Raw genomic sequence first — 18,232 nt, forward strand, 5'->3', positions numbered from 1 at the left:
TAGGGATGGTGTTGATCCATCTGGAGAGACTTCAGAAAGATGGGGTGAGTGTTGATCCATCTGGAGAGACTACAGAAAGATAAGGAGGGTATTGATCCATCTGTTTGGAGAGACTAGGGACAGATAGGGAGGGTATTGATCCATCTGATTGGAGAGACTAGGGACAGATAGAGGGTGTTGATCCATCTGGAGAGACTACAGAAAGATAGGGAGGGAGTTGATCCATCTGGAGAGACTACAGAAAGATAGGGAGGGTGTTGATCCATCTGGAGAGACTACAGAAAGATAGGGAGGGTATTGATATCTGTTTGGAGAGACTAGGGACAGATAGGGAGGGTGTTGATCCATCTGTTTGGAGAGACTAGGGACAGATAGGGAGGGTATTGATCTATCTGTTTGGAGAGACTAGGGACAGATAGGGAGGGTGTTGATCCATCTGGAGAGACTACAGAAAGATAGGGAGGGTGTTGATCCATCTGTTTGGAGAGACTAGGGACAGATAGGGAGGGTGTTGATCCATCTGGAGAGACTACAGACAGATAGGGAGGGTATTGATCCATCTGGAGAGACTACAGAAAGATAGGGGGGTGTTGATCCATCTGATTGGAGAGAATAGGGACAGATAGGGAGGGTATTGGTCCATCTGTTTGGAGAGACTAGGGACAGATAGGGAGGGTGTTGATCCATCTGTTTGGAGAGACTAGGGACAGATAGGTAGGGTATTGATCCATCTGGAGAGACTACAGACAGATAGGGAGGGTATTGATCCATCTGGAGAGACTACAGAAAGATAGGGAGGGTGTTGATCCATCTGATTGGAGAGAATAGGGACAGATAGGGAGGGTATTGATCCATCTGATTGGAGAGACTAGGGACAGATAGGGAGGGTATTGATCCATCTGGAGAGACTACAGAAAGATAGGGAGGGTGTTGATCCATCTGGAGAGACTACAGAAAGATAGGGAGGGAGTTGATCCATCTGGAGAGACTACAGAAAGTTAGGGAGGGTATTGATCCATCTGGAGAGACTACAGAAAGATAGGGAGGGTGTTGATCCATCTGGAGAGACTACAGAAAGATAGGGAGGGTGTTGATCCATCTGGAGAGACTTCAGAAAGATGGGGTGAGTGTTGATCCATCTGGAGAGACTACAGAAAGATAAGGATGGTATTGATCCATCTGTTTGGAGAGACTAGGGACAGATAGGGAGGGTATTGATCCATCTGTTTGGAGAGACTAGGGACAGATAGGGAGGGTATTGATCCATCTGATTGGAGAGACTAGGGACAGATAGAGGGTGTTGATCCATCTGGAGAGACTACAGGAAGATAGGGGGGGAGTTGATCCATCTGGAGAGACTACAGAAAGATAGGGAGGGTGTTGATCCATCTGGAGAGACTACAGAAAGATAGGGAGGGTATTGATCCATCTGTTTGGAGAGACTAGGGACAGATAGGTAGGGTGTTGATCCATCTGTTTGGAGAGACTAGGGACAGATAGGGAGGGTATTGATCCATCTGTTTGGAGAGACTAGGGACAGATAGGGAGGGTGTTGATCCATCTGGAGAGACTACAGAAAGATAGGGAGGGTGTTGATCCATCTGTTTGGAGAGACTAGGGACAGATAGGTAGGGTGTTGATCCATCTGGAGAGACTACAGACAGATAGGGAGGGTATTGATCCATCTGGAGAGACTACAGAAAGATAGGGAGGGTGTTGATCCATCTGATTGGAGAGACTAGGGACAGATAGGGAGGGTATTGATCCATCTGATTGGAGAGACTAGGGACAGATAGGGAGGGTATTGATCCATCTGATTGGAGAGACTAGGGACAGATAGGGAGGGTGTTGATCCATCTGATTGGAGAGACTAGTGGGGGGGAAGTCAGGAAACGCATTACAGATCATCTGGCTGTAAATACAGGGGAGCTGATGACCATACTGTTGGCCTTGCAGTGGGTGGAGGAAGTCAAGCCAGACAGAGTAGTTATTTGCTCTGATTCATGTGCAGTGTTAATGAGTCTCCAGTCCTTTATATCACGTAGTAGACAAGACCTGAATTATGAGGTGCTACAAACCCATGGCAGGATTAGACAGATGGGTATACAGATCATATTTACATGGGTCCCAGCTCATGTAGGAGTGGAGGGGAATGAGGCAGTTGATGTACTGGCTAAACAAGCACTAAGTAGTGGGGAGGTTGATGTACTGGCTAAACAAGCACTAAGTAGTGGGGAGGTTGATGTACTGGCTAAACAAGCACTAAGTAGTGGGGATGTTGATGTACTGGCTAAACAAGCACTAAGTAGTGGGGATGTTGATGTACTGGCTAAACAAGCACTAAGTAGTGGGGATGTTGATGTACTGGCTAAACAAGCACTAAGTAGTGGGGGATGTTGATGTTTCAATGAGCAAAGCAGAGGCTAAAGGCCTGATTATGGACAGTGATGGTGGATAAATTGCAGGAGCAGTGAAATAGAGATACTAAGGGCAGGCATTTATTTCAAGTACAGAGTAAAGTTGTGGAGGGGAGAACGGCAGGAAGGCACAGAAGAGAGGAGGCTATTTCTTACAAGATTAAGGGTGGGACACAGCCAGTTGAATAAGACCCTACTTGTGATAGAAAAGCATCCAACTGGAAAGTGTGAATATTGCCAGGAAACAGAGAACGTGGAGCATGTACTGATACAGTGTGGACATTACTGGAGTGAACGAGAGAGGAGGAGATCTAGCATGAGGGAGAAGGGGATACAGGAAATGAGTTTAAAGAGTATATTGATTAGAACGTAATTAGATAAAGCCTCAGATATTTTATGATCTATTTTTAAGAGCAACGGGGCTGGTAGGTAGGATTTAGTTTCTCCATCTCTGGCCCACACTCCAGTACAGTAGGTGGCGGTAATGCACCATCACGTTGGATGCCAACCGCCGATAAACCCCAACGAAGAAGAAGAAGAAGAAGAAGCAAGAGAACTGCAGGAGATCCCAGTTAGCAGCTGCGAGAGATCTTTCAGTGCATTAGAGTCATCTACATACCTGGTTTAGGAGCCCGCTGCCCCAAGATAGAATGGATCATGACAACTGACAAAGATCTACATACTAACACGCTAGGGAAAGAGAGAACGTACAGTTTAATTTGGTTTAATTTGTCATCTTAATGGATGGTGTCGTAGACATGTCAGTACTGAGAGAGATCTGGCCGTTTCTTCAAACCATCATCTTTATTTAATATCGATTAAATATTGCAATAATGAGGCTAGTCGACCCCCCCCTTGAGTGTTGGACTGAGTAACCTAACCTGAGAGACACAAATGCAGAGTCCTATATATGGCTGACACTAACAATGCTCAGTTATGGTTGGTTTAACACCCCCCCCCCATGCAATCCAAGGAGCATCATAATCCACTCTGGGTTCATCCTGTCGTTATCTGCACGTGGGTCGTTGTCTTAACCCCACTCTGGTTTAGTTTCCCAGATGCACGGATGATTTAGAGACAGTATTGTTCTACTCCTAAACTATCTCTAGTAAAACACATTCTTGAGTCTGTTATGCAGTCTTTAACTCATTTTGTCAGCTCAAGCCATCTCCGGGTGAACCCTATGCCCAGATTATCTGCAAGAAACCATCTCTTTATAGAAACACAGAATTAAACAGAACAGAAATGTGTCATTTTGTAAACTATTAACATCAAACAGACCAGGTAAATATGTCATTTTTTTCTGATAATTCACAAACATTGTTTTTTATTTATTTAACCTTTATTTAACCAGGCAAGTCAGTTAAGAACAAATTCTTATTTTCAATGACTGCCTAGGAACAGTGGGTTAACTGCCTGTTCAAGGTGCAGAACAACAGATTTGTACCTTGTCAGCTCGGGGGTTTGAACTTGCAACCTTCCGGTAACTGGTCCGACGCTCTAACCACTAGGCTACCCTGCCACCCCTACACTCTAACCACTAGGCTACCCTGCCGCCCCTACACTCTAACCACTAGGTTACCATACCGCCTCTACACTCTAACCACTAGGCTACCCTGCAGCCTCTACACTCTAACCACTAGGTTACCATACCGCCTCTACACTCTAACCACTAGACTACCCTGCCGCCCCAGGGGTACTCTGTACCGGTGAATATTTATTGATTGTCCAGAGAGACATCCCTGGTAAAGAAACGTAATATATACGTTGGCAGCATTCGCGTGAAACTGAAAACACGAACCACTGCTTTTAATCAGCGCAAGGTGACCGGAAACATGACCGAATACAAACAGTGTAACTATTCCCTCCGCAAGGCAATCAAACAAGCTAAGCGTCAGTATAGAGACAAAGTAGAATCTCAATTCAAAAGATCAGACACAAGAGGTATGTGGCAGGGTCTACAGTCAATCACGGATTACAAAAAGAAAACCAGCCCCGTCACGGACCAGGATGTCTTGCTCCCAGGCAGACTAAATAACTTTTTTGCCTGCTTTGAGGACAATACAGTGCCACTGACACGGCCCGCAACTAAAACATGCGGACTCTCCTTCACTGCAGCCGAAGTGAGGAAAACATTTAAACGTGTCAACCCTCGCAAGGCTGCAGGCCCAGACGGCATCCCCAGCCGCGCCCTCAGAGCATGCGCAGACCAGCTGGCCGGTGTGTTTACGGACATATTCAATCAATCCTTATCCCAGTCTGTTGTTCCCACATGCTTCAAGAGGGCCACCATTGTTCCTGTTCCCAAGAAAGCTAAGGTAACTGAGCTAAACGACTACCGCCCCGTAGCACTCACTTCCGTCATCATGAAGTGCTTTGAGAGACTAGTCAAGGACCATATCACCTCCACCCTACCTGACACCCTAGACCCACTCCAATTTGCTTACCGCCCAAATAGGTCCACAGGCGATGCAATCTCAACCACACTGCACACTGCCCTAACCCATCTGGACAAGAGGAATACCTATGTGAGAATGCTGTTCATCGACTACAGCTCGGCATTCAACACCATAGTACCCTCCAAGCTCGTCATCAAGCTCGAGACCCTGGGTCTCGACCCCGCCCTGTGCAACTGGGTACTGGACTTCCTGACGGGCCGCCCCAGGTGGTGAGTGTAGGCAACAACATTCCCACCCCGCTGATCCTCAACACTGGGGCCCCACAAGGGTGCGTTCTGAGCCCTCTCATGTACTCCCTGTTCACCCACGACTGCGAGGCCACGCACGCCTCCAACTCAATCATCAAGTTTGCGGACGACACAACAGTGGTAGGCTTGACTACCAACAACGACGAGACGGCCTACAGGGAGGAGGTGAGGGCCCTCAGAGTGTGGTGTCAGGAAAATAACCTCACACTCAACGTCAACAAAACTAAGGAGATGATTGTGGACTTCAGGAAACAGCAGAGGGAACACCCCCCTATCCACATCGATGGAACAGTAGTGGAGAGGGTAGTAAGTTTTAAGTTCCTCGGCGTACACATCACAGACAAACTGAATTGGTCCACCCACACAGACAGCATCGTGAAGAAGGCGCAGCAGCGCCTCTTCAACCTCAGGAGGCTGAAGAAATTCGGCTTGTCACCAAAAGCACTCACAAACTTCTACAGATGCACAATCAAGAGCATCCTGTCGGGCTGTATCACCGCCTGGTATGGCAACTGCACCGCCCTCAACCGTAAGGCTCTCCAGAGGGTAGTGAGGTCTGCACAACGCATCCCCGGGGGCAAACTACCTGCCCTCCAGGACACCTACACCACCCGATGTCACAGGAAGGCCATAAAGATCATCAAGGATAACAACCACCCGAGCCACTGCCTGTTCACCCAGCTATCATCCAGAAGGCGAGGTCAGTACAGGTGCATCAAAGCTGGGACTGAGAGACTGAAAAACAGCTTCTATCTCAAGGCCATCAGACTGTTAAACAGCCACCACTAACATTGAGTGGCTGCTGCCAACACACTGACTCAACTCCAGCCACTTTAATAATGGGAATTGATGGGAAATTATGTAAAATATATCACTAGCCACTTTAAACAATGCTACCTAATATAATGTTTACATACCCTACATTATTCATCTCATATGTATACGTATATACTGTACTCTATATCATCTACTGTATCCTTATGTAATACATGTATCACTAGCCACTTTAACTATGCCACTTTGTTTACATACTCATCTCATATGTATATACTGTACTCAATACCATCTACTGTATCTTGCCTATGCCGCTCTGTACCATCACTCATTCATATATCCTTATGTACATATTCTTTATCCCTTTACACTTGTGTCTATAAGGTAGTAGTTTTGGAATTGTTAGCTAGATTACTTGTTGGTTATTACTGCATTGTCGGAACTAGAAGCACAAGCATTTAGCTACACTCGCATTAACATCTGCTAACCATGTGTATGTGACAAATACAATTTGATTTGATTTGATTTGATAACTGTATTACCTGTTAATGTCCCATCAATGATTTAATTAATAATTTAATTTAATTTAATGATTTTTAGGTTTAAAAAAAAAATCCATTCAAAATGTAGGTTCATTTAGCACGTTCATCCCAAATAATTCCAGCATCCGAACACCCGCCAACTTTCCTTCAATTTACAAATGGCTGAAACTACTGTATCTCATTGGAGAAAGCATACGAGTATTCCACCCAATTCATAGACTCTCTGCTACCGCACGGCAAACGGTACCGGAGCGCCAAGTCTAGGTCCAAGAGGCTTCCCTAACAGCTTCTACCCCCAAGCCAGAAAACTCCTAAACAGATAATCAAAGGCCCAGACTCCTCTGTTACGCTGCTTATAATCTATGCATAGTCACTTTAACTCTACCTACATGTACAAATTACCTCAATTACCTCAACTAACACATTGACTCTGTACTGGTACCCCTGTATATAGTCTCCACATTGACTCTGTACCGGTACCCCCTGTATATAGCCTCCACATTGACTCTGTACCGGTACCCCCTGTATATAGCCTCCACATTGACTCTGTACCGGTACCCCCTGTATATAGTCTCCACATTGACTCTGTACCGGTACCCCCTGTATATAGCCTCCACATTGACTCTGTACCGGTACCCCCTGTATATAGCCTCCACATTGACTCTGTACCGGTACCCCCTGTATATAGTCTCCACATTGACTCTGTACCGGTACCCCCTGTATATAGCCTCCACATTGACTCTGTACCGGTACCCCCTGTATATAGCCTCCACATTGACTCTGTACTGGTACCCCCTGTATATAGCCTCCACATTGACTCTGTACCAGTACCCCCTGTATATAGCCTCCACATTGACTCTGTACCTGTACCCCCTGTATATAGCCTCCACATTGACTCTGTACCGGTACCCCCTGTATATAGCCTCCACATTGACTCTGTACCAGTGCCCCCTGTATATAGTCTCCACATTGACTCTGTACCGGTACCCCCTTTATATAGTCTTCACATTGACTCTGTACCGGTACCCCTTGTAAATAGCCTCCACATTGACTCTGTACCGTAATACCCTGTATATAGCCTCCACATTGACTCTGTACCGTAATAACCTGTATATAGCCTCCACATTGACTCTGTACCGTAATAACCTGTATATAGCCTCCACATTGACTCTGTACCGTAATAACCTGTATATAGCCTCCACATTGACTCTGTACCGTAATAACCTGTATATAGCCTCCACATTGACTCTGTACCGTAATAACCTGTATATAGCCTCCACATTGACTCTGTACCGTAATAACCTGTATATAGCCTCACTATTGTTATTTTACTGCTGCTCTTTAATTATTTCAGCATGTCACTGTTGTATTCGGCGCATGTGACGTTTGATTTGAACAGCGCCCTTCTGTCTTACTGTACTGTACGATGTGTCTGGACAGAAAGAGGGCAACATTCCATATAGAAAATCCACACTTCACATTTTATGGTGTTAAAAAGTGGGATTAAAATAGTATTTAATTGTCATTGTCAAAAATTCTAACTTTAAAAAAGTATATATATATATAATCGTAATATACCTTGCTTAGAGAAGTATTCGATCCCCCCTCCCAGATTCTGCCTGTGCTTAGCTCCATCCCATCTCTTTTCATCCTGAAAAACTCCCCAGCATACCCATAACATGATGCAGCCACCGCCATACTTGAAGATAAAGAGGCAGCTACTCAGTGTTGTGTTGGACTTGTCCCAAACAGAAGGCTTTGTATTTATGCCCAAAAAGTATATTTCTTTGCAGTTATATTTTTCCAATATTACTTTTAGCGTCTTGTTGTCATAGAGCAGAGGGAACAGTCACTAAGGTGAAGCGCTGTTCCATTCAACTCCGGCCATTGTTGTGGGCCTGCCCTCCCCTGAATACATACATATGCATGTAATTGTATTCTTTTCACTCTGTCATTTAGGTTAGTATAGGTTAGTATTCCTTAGTTTTAGTTAGTTAGTTAAACTTAGTTCCTTAGTTTCCTTAGTTTTCTCCCATTACCCATTCCCGTTCTGAAATCACCAAAATGGCCTCATTTGGACTCCTAAGCAGTGTCCTTCCTGCGCTGCAGCTCAAGGATGACTGCATCTTTGGTATGTCTGGGTGGTTGAATGCAGCACCATGCTCAAAAGAGATAATTCAAGAGTCTGATTTGTTATTGTTACCCATCTACCAATCACTGCCCTTCTTTTATGAGGCTTTCAAGAGAGGGGGAAAAAAGAGCTCCCTGGTCTTTGTAGTTGGAATCTGTGCTTGAAATTCAAATACTTGGGCTGAGGGATCCTAACAGATGTATGTGTGGTGGGGGGGGGACAGAGGAAGAGGTTGTCATGGCAACCCCTGATGAGGTAACTTATTTGACTTCTGAACTCATTTAGGCTTGCCTAAACAAAATATTTGACTCATTTAGTCTTATTTGACTCATTAGTCTTCTTTGACTCATTTAGTCTTATTTGACTCATTTGACTCTTATTTGACTCATTTTTAGTCTTATTTGACTCATTAGTCTTCTTATTTGACTCATTTAGTCTTCTTTGACTCATTTAGTCTTCTTTGACTCATTTAGTCTTCTTTGACTCATTTAGTCTTGCCTAAACAAAAAAGGGGGGAGTGAATATAACAACAATATTTTTCGTAACATTTTTTATTAATTTGTAACAATTTGTAGAATTTTCTTTTCACTTTGACATTATAGAGTATTTTGGTGTCGATCAAAACATTACTAATGAAATCTATTCTAAATATATACATCTAATCTATAATCTATATCTATCTTTAATGCAACAAAATGTGAATACTGTTGAAGGGGTGTAGACTTTTATTACACCATTTTTATATAATGTTATAATTTTTTATTTTTTTTATTCATTCATTCATTATTTTATATACTTTTTTTTTTACACGTGGGCTAAACATACAATGCATTCGTACAATATTCAGAACATTCAAATTTTTTTGGTGCTGATTTATTCAAAATAAAAAACAGAAATACCTTATTTACTTAACTATTCAGACTCTTTGCTATGAAATATCGAAATTGAGCTCAGGTGCATCCTGTTTCCATTGATCATCCTTGAGATGTTTCTACAACTTGATTGGAGTCCACCTGTGGTAAATTCAATTGATTGGACATGATTTGGAAAGGCACACAGCTGTCTATATAAGGTCTCAGAGTTGACAGTGGATGTCAGAGCAAACACCAAGCCATGGGGTTAGAAGGAATTGTTCGTAGAGCTCCGGGTCAGTATTGGGTCGAGGCACAGATCTGGGAAAGGTACCAAAACATTTCTGCAGTATTGAAGGTCCCCAAGAACACAATGGCCTCCATCATTCTTAAATGGAAGAAGTTTGGAACCACCAAGACTCTTCCTAGAGCTGGCCACCCAGCCAAACTGAGAAATCGGGGAGAAGAGTCTTTGGTCAGTGAGGTGACCAAGAACCCAATGGTCACTCTGACAGAGCTCCAGAGTTCCTATGTGGAGATGGGTGAACCTTCCAGAAAGACAACCATCTCTGCAGCATTCAACTAATTAGGCCTTTATAGTAGAGTGGCCAGGCGGAAGCCACTCCTCAGTAAAAGGCACATGACAGCCCGCTTGGATTTAGCAAAAAGTCCCCTTAAGAACTCTTAGACAACGAGAAAGAAGATTCTCTGGTCTGATGAGACCAAGATTGAACTCTTTGCCTGAATGCCAAGCGTCACGTCTGGAGGAAACCAGGCACCAACCCTACGGTGAAGCACAGTGGTGGCAGCATCATGCTGTGGGGATGTTTTTCAGCGGCAGGGACTGGGAGACTAGTCAGGATCGAGGGAAAGATGAACGGAGCAAGGTACAGAGAGATCCTGGATGAAAACCTGCTCCAGAGCGCTCAGGACCTCAGACTGGGACGAAGGTTCACCTTCCAACAGGACAACGATCCTAAGCACACAGCCAAGACAATGCAGGAGTGGCTTTGGGACAATTCTCTGAGTGGCCTAGTCAGAGCCAGGACTTGAACCCGATCGAACATCTCTGGAGACCTGAAAATAGCTGTGCAGCGACGCTCCCCATCCAACCTGACAGAGCTTGAGAAGATCTGCAGAGAAGAATGGGAGAAACTCCGCAAATACAGGTGTGCCAAGCTTGTAGCGTCATACCCAAGAAGACTTGATCACCGCCAAAGGTGTTTCAACAAAGTACTGAGTAACGGGTCTGAATACTTACGTAAATGTGATATTTCCATTTTTATTTTCAATGCATTTGCATACATTTCTAAAAATGTTGTTTTTGCTTTGTGTTATTGTGTGTGATTTTTTTGTTGTTGTATTTAATCCATTTTAGAATAAGTCTAATAACGTAACAAAATGTGGAAAAAGTGAAGGGGTCCGAATTCTTTCCAAACGGCAGGTAGATGTTCACTTCCATTCATCTTTCGGCAGGTCACCTTCAGACGAGTCCCCGTGACAATCATGAGGTCAAGCAAAAAATGGAGAACGCCATCGTGAGAATCTCATCTTCCCAGAGAGATGCTATACTCGTAAGCCTCATGCCATGAATATGCATAGCCACCTCGAAACAACTCCGATATGATTTTTTCTTGAAGTTGCCGGGATGTCACGTTGTCCCTAGTTATATCAGTAGATTTCATAACAACTTAAGTATTACCCAAACTATTCAATCAAATAAACATCAATCAAATAAACCATTCATGTCTTTTGTTGACAATATTCCACTATTCATTGACACAATGAAAAAACGCCACCTGCTGGAGGGAGACAGAATTTCAGGCGTTATGGCTGAGCTACACGAGTAGCGCCATCTAGTGGTCTGAACGTGTTCTTGCACCATAATATGGACTTCCTCGCTTCCTAACTAGAACTAGTAGGCTACTATAAAATTCCTTCATGTTGTGTGAAAACGTGTGGAAAACACTTGAGCTTTTAAAAATGTTTTTCATTATTTTGTCAAACTCAATATTTACAGAATTAAACATAGAACACTTCCCTCCTAAGTGTCTATTTTCCAGTCTCTTCATCCTTCTATCCCTCTATGGTTCTCCATCCATCCATCCGTTCTTCATTCATCCCTCAATCATTCCACCCGTTCTCTCTCGTCCTCCTTCTAAGTGTCTACTTTCCCGTAGGTGCCCTCCGGAGGGCGGTAGGGTTTAGGGAAGGTCTTCAGCTGGATGCTGTTGAAAGCATACTTCCTGCTTCTGATGTTCTTCTCAACGTTCTCCATTCTACAGCCCTCCCTAGAGATGTGTGCGGCGCGCACACACACACACACACACGCACGCACACACGCGCACACACACACAAGCGCACACACACGACAGGATGAATGAATGGAACAATTGATTTCAGGGGATGAAACACAAAGAATTTCATAGTTGATGTGCATCACTGTCGGGGCTGAAAGTAGAGGACCAAGCGATAACACATACATGTACCACAACCACACATACATGTACCACAGCCACACATACATGTACCACAACCACCACAACCACACATACAGTGTACCACAGAACCACACAGACATAGAAAACAGAACCACAGAGAGGCATAGAAAACAGAACCAGACAGGCATAGAACATAGAACCGAGAGAGACAGAAACACACACATGTACACAACCACACATAGAAAACAAAGCCACAACCAGAAAGCAGAGACAGACACACAGTGACAGGAGAGAGAGAAAGAGAGAGAGAGGGCAGTAGAAAACAGAACCAGAGAGAGGCAGTAGAAAACAGAACAGAAGAGAGAAGCAGAGAAGAGAGTAGAAAGCAGTAGAGAGAGAGTAGAAGCAGAGAGAGTAGAAAGCAGAGACAGAGAGAGTAGAAAACAGAGAGAGAGAGAAGTAGAAAGAGAGAGAGAGTAGAAAACAGAGAGAGAGAGTAGAAAGCAGAGAGAGAGTAGAAAGCAGAGAGAGAGAGAGAGAGTAGAAAACAGAGAGAGAGAGTAGAAAGCAGAGAGAGAGAGTAGAAAGCAGAGAGAGAGAGAGAGTAGAAAGCAGAAAAAGGAGTACTCTGGAAGTGGTACCATTGTATATGTATTTATTGGTTTTGCAATAATTGTAGTTGATTGGCATTGTCCCATTAGAGAAGCCGAGCAGGTAGCCTAGTGGTTAGAGCAGGTAGCCTAGTGGTTAGAGCAGGTAGCCTAGTGGTTAGAGCAGGTAGCCTAGTGGTTAGAGCAGGTAGCCTAGTGGTTAGAGCAGGTAGCCTAGTGGTTAGAGCAGGTAGCCTAGTGGTTAGAGCAGGTAGCCAGTGGTTAGAGCAGGTAGCCTAGTGGTTAGAGCAGGTAGCCTAGTGGTTAGAGCCTAGTGGTTAGAGCAGGTAGCCTAGTGGTTAGAGCAGGTAGCCTAGTGGTTAGAGCAGGTAGCCTAGTGGTTAGAGCAGGTAGCCTAGTGGTTAGAGCAGGTAGCCTAGTGGTTAGAGCAGGTAGCCTAGTGGTTAGAGCAGGTAGCCTAGTGGTTAGAGCAGGTAGCCTAGTGGTTAGAGCAGGTAGCCTAGTGGTTAGAGCAGGTAGCCTAGTGGTTAGAGCAGGTAGCCTAGTGGTTAGAGTGTTGGGCCATTAACCGAAGGTTGCTGGATCGAGCTGACAAGTCGTTCTGCCCCTGAACAAGGCAGTTAACCCCACTGTTCCCCGGTAGGCCGTCATTGTAAATAAGAATTTGTTCTTAACTGACTTTTTAGAAAGAACTACCATATTTCTATTTCCCAGTTACAACTACCATACTCAGTATGAGCCAGACCACTAGCAGATGTGAGGTGACCAGGAGGAGAGCTACCGGATAGAAGTGTCTGCCAGGTGCTGCCGGAGTCTTCTGTTCCCCCTTAAACCCAGACCACGACCCAGCTCCTCTCTCTGGGTCCCAACAACCCACTATCTGGCCCTGCTGGAGACGAGAGCTGGGGGAGGGGAAGTGGGGGGGAGAAGAAGAAGAAGAAGAAAGCAAGTAAAATCATTTTTTTTAAAGCAATGAGAGAAGAAGAGAGGTTAGATGGAGAGAAGAAGAGAGATATTAGATGGAGAGAAGAAGAGAGGTTAGATGGAGAGAAGAAGAGAGGTTAGATGGAGAGAAGAAGAGAGGTTAGATGGAGAGAAGAAGAGAGATTAGATGGAGAGAAGAAAGAGATTAGATGGAGAGAAGAAGAGAGGTTAGATGGAGAGAAGAAGAGAGTTAGATGGAGAGAAGAAGAGAGGTTAGATGGAGAGAAGAAGAGAGGTTAGATGGAGAGAAGAAGAGAGGTTAGATGGAGAGAAGAAGAGAGGTTAGATGGAGAGAAGAAGAGAGGTTAGATGGAGAGAAACTAAAACAGAAAGCCAGTCAGTAAAGCAGTTTGGTCTGAAAGAACCTGACAGAAACTACAAATTAAAAAGGAGAGGAGAGGAGGAGGAGAAGAGAGGAGCAGGGAGGAGAGGAGGGGGGAGGAGGAGACACACACACACACACATCCTTATGCCCCTACCTCCTCATGCAGTCCAGTGCTCTGTTAAAGTGCTCCTTGCTGAGTGTGTGTTCGTCTCTTAGCAACATACACTGTTCTAAAGTCACAGACATGGAGGTCCTGTCTTTGGCACTTTTACAGCTGGTTAACCTGACACCATTCAACCTCCTACACACCTAGAGAGAGAGAGAGAGAGAGAGAGAGAGAGAGAGAGAGAGAGAGAGAGAGAGAGAGAGAGAGGGAGAGAGAGACAGAGAGAGAGAGAGAGAGAGAGAGAGAGAGAGAGAGAGAGAGAGAGAGACAGAAAGAGAGACACAGAGAGAGAGAGAGACACAGAGAGAGAGAGAGACAGAGAGGGGAGAGAGAGACAGAGAGAGAGAGACAGAGAGAGAGAGAGAGAGAGCGAGAGAGAGTCAGACCTTTGCACTCCTTCAGCTAAGATATGAAGTCAAAGATTAAAGGTCGGAGGTTATCTTACGGAGGCAGCGAGCCACAGGACCTCAACGTTCTTCCTCTTCTTCATCTCCAGAGACTGCTCCAGAGAACACAACAAGTCCTCCACAGCTAACGGGGACCGGGAACAGGGCAGGGCTGGAAGGGAGGGAGGGAGGGAGGAAAGAAGGACAGGGGAGAGTGAGAGGAGGAAGAGGGAGATAAAGAGAGGAGACAGCTGAGATCCAAATTCTTTCAGCAGTCATCTGTCAAAGCTGAAGTATCAGAACTACTTAAAGGTTGAAGTATCAGTACTACTTAAAGGTTGAAGTATCAGAACTACTTAAAGGTTGAAGTATCAGTACTACTTAAAGGTTGAAGTATCAGTACTAAAAGGTTGAAGTATCAGAAATACTTAAAGGTTAATAGTAATAGGAGTGAAATAGTATTCTGCAGGTGAATGTCAGCTGATGGCTTGTTGGTTGTATTAGTAGATTTACTCACGGTGGGAGGTTTGTGTGTGTGTGTGTGTGTGTGTGTGTGTGTGTGTGTGTGTGTGTGTGTGTGTGTGTGTGTGTGTGTGTGTGTGTGTGTGTGAGACTTACTCAAGTTGGGTAGTTTGTCTCTCAGGGTCTTGTAGTAGGACTTCAACATCTCACAGCTTCTGAGGTTGATCCTTTCTTGGAGAGAACTGTCTCCGAACCTAGATATATAACAGATAGAACTGTCTCCGAACCTAGAACCTAACAGATAGAACTGTCTCCGAACCTAGATATATAGAACTAGATATATAACAGATAGAACTGTCTCGAACCTAGATATATAAACAGATAGAACTGTCTCCGAACCTAGATATATAACAGATACAACTGTCTCGAACCTAGATATATAACAGATAGAACTGTCTCCGAACCTAGATATATAACAGATAGAACTGTCTAACCTAGATATATAACAGATAGAACTGTCTAGATATATAACAGAGAGAACTGTCTCCGAACCTAGATATATAACAGATAGAACTGTCTCCGAACCTAGATATATAAACAGATAGAAGAACTGATAGAACTCTCGAACCTAGATATATAACAGATAGAACTGTCTCCGAACCTAGATATATAAACAGATAGAACTGTCTCCGAACCTAGATATATAAACAGATAGAACTGTCTCCAGAACCTACATATATAACAGATAGAACTGTCTCGAACCTAGATATATAACAGATAGAACTGTCTCCGAACCTAGATATAACAGATAGAACTGTCTCGAACCTAGATATATCGAACCTAGATATATAACAGAGAGAACTGTCTCGAACCTAGATATATAACAGAGAGAACTGTCTCCGAACCTAGATATATAAACAGATAGAACTGTCTCCGAACCTAGATATATAAACAGAGAGAACTGTCTCGAACCTAGATATATAAACAGAGAGAACTGTCTCCGAACCTAGATATATAAATATAACTGTCTCGAACCTAGATATATAACAGATAGAACTGTCTCGAACCTAGATATATAACAGATAGAACTGTCTCCGAACCTAGATATATAACAGATAGAACTGTCTCGAACCTAGATATATAACAGATAGAACTGTCTCGAACCTAGATATATAACAGATAGAACTGTCTCCGAACCTAGATATATAACAGATAGAACTGTCTCGAACCTAGATATATAAACAGAGAACTGTCTCGAACCTAGATATATAACAGATAGAACTGAAGATATATAAATATAACTGTCTCCGAACCTAGATATATAAACAGAGAGAACTGTCTCCGAACCTAGATATATAGACAGACAGAACTGTCTCCGAACCTAGATATATAACAGATAGAACTGTCTCCGAACCTAGATATATAACAGATAGAACTGTCTCCGAACCTAGATATATAACAGATAGAACTGTCTCAGAACCTAGATATATAACAGAGAGAACTGTCTCCGAACCTAGATATATAACAGATAGAACTGTCTCCGAACCTAGATATATAAACAGATAGAACTGTCTCCGAACCTAGATATATAACAGATAGAACTGTCTCCGAACCTAGATATATAACAGATAGAACTGTCTCCGAACCTAGATATATAAACAGATAGAACTGTCTCCGAACCTAGATATATAAACAGATAGAACTGTCTCCGAATACATATATAACAGATAGAACTGTCTCCGAACCTAGATATATAACAGATAGAACTGTCTCCGACAGATATAACAGATAGAACTGTCTCGAACCTAGATATATAACAGAGAGAACTGTCTCCGAACCTAGATATATAACAGAGAGAACTGTCTCGAACCTAGATATATAAACAGATAGAACTGTCTCCGAACCTAGATATATAAACAGAGAACTGTCTCGAACCTAGATATATAAACAGAGAGAACTGTCTCCGAACCTAGATATATAAATATAACTGTCTCCGAACCTAGATATATAACAGATAGAACTGTCTCCGAACCTAGATATATAACAGATAGAACTGTCTCCGACCCTAGATATATAACAGATAGAACTGTCTCGAACCTAGATATATAACAGATAGAACTGTCTCGAACCTAACAGATCCGAACCTAGATATATAACAGATAGAACTGTCTCCGAACCTAGATATATAAACAGAGAGAACTGTCTGGAACCTAGATATATAAACAGATAGAACTGTCTCCGAACTAGATATATTAACAGATAGAACTGTCTCCGAACCTAGATATATAACAGATAGAACTGTCTCCGAACCTAGATATATAACAGATAGAACTGTCTCTCGAACCTAGATATATAACAGATAGAACTGTCTCGAACCTAGATATATAAACAGAGAGAACTGTCTCCGAACCTAGATATATAACAGATAGAACTGTCTCCGAACCTAGATATATAAATATAACTGTCTCCGAACCTAGATATATAAACAGAGAGAACTGTCTCCGAACCTAGATATAGACAGACAGAACTGTCTCCGAACCTAGATATATAGACAGACAGAACTGTCTCCGAACCTAGATATATAAACAGATAGAAATGTCTCCGAACCTAGATATATAAACAGATAGAAATGTCTCCGAACCTAGATATATACGCAGAACTTAGATATATAAAGAGATAGAACTGTCTCCAAACCGACAGAGACAGACAGACAGTCACTCTCAGAGACAGACAGTTACCTCTCGGCTAGACTCTGTTGTAACCTGATCCCCAGTCAGTTACCTCTCGGCTAGACTCTGTTGTAACCTGATCCCCAGTCAGTTACCTCTCGGCTAGACTCTGTTGTAACCTGATCCCCAGTCAGTTACCTCTCGGCTAGACTCTGTTGCTGGTTGATGCCGATGTTAAACAGTAACGGGTGAACTCTTAAGTCCCGTCCATCTCTCAGTTCCCCTGGTAACAACAGGTACGTCTCCGATGGCAAGGGACTTCCACACAAAAACAACCCCTAGGGACAGAGAGAGAGAGACAGAGAGAAAGAGAGAGAGAGACAGAGAGAGAGAGAGAGAGAGACAGAGAGAGAGAGAGAGAGAGACGGAGAGACAGAGAGAGACAGAGAGACAGAGAGAGAGAGAGAGAGAGAGAGAGAGAGAGACAGAGAGAGACAGAGAGAGAGAGAGAGAGAGAGAGAGAGAGAGAGAGACAGAGAGAGACAGAGAGGGAGAGAGAGAGAGAGAGAGAGAGAGAGAGAGAGAGAGACAGAGAGAGAGAGAGAGACAGAGAGGATTATAAGACAAGATGATTTGCTTGTGATACCATCAAGAGTTACAGATCGTTGTGTGTGTGTGCGTGTTACCGTAGTCCAGTGACAGAGGGCAGTAGATCTGTGGGTTGTTCTGATTTGGCTTCAGTTATTTTGAAGGAGACTCTATTCAG

The 18,232-nt window shown here is 43.6% G+C and overlaps 1 protein-coding gene across 1 annotated transcript; it reads right to left on the reverse strand.

Moving 5' to 3' along the window:
- Positions 1-13,074: 13,074 nt before the first annotated feature.
- On the reverse strand, positions 13,075-17,777 carry LOC121847389 (type II inositol 3,4-bisphosphate 4-phosphatase-like). The gene is made up of 5 exons (XM_042328053.1): positions 17,665-17,777; positions 14,954-15,051; positions 14,395-14,507; positions 13,938-14,092; positions 13,075-13,376 (listed from the first exon to the last, which is right to left on the reverse strand). Exons 2-5 carry the CDS (start codon positions 15,000-15,002, stop codon positions 13,178-13,180), a joined length of 516 nt encoding a protein of 171 aa, XP_042183987.1. The 5' UTR covers positions 15,003-15,051; positions 17,665-17,777; the 3' UTR covers positions 13,075-13,177.
- Positions 17,778-18,232: the final 455 nt, after the last annotated feature.

The sequence above is a fragment of the Oncorhynchus tshawytscha genome, linkage group LG10 (genome assembly GCF_018296145.1).
Source record: "Oncorhynchus tshawytscha isolate Ot180627B linkage group LG10, Otsh_v2.0, whole genome shotgun sequence".
NCBI classification, from domain to species: Eukaryota; Metazoa; Chordata; class Actinopteri; order Salmoniformes; family Salmonidae; genus Oncorhynchus; species Oncorhynchus tshawytscha.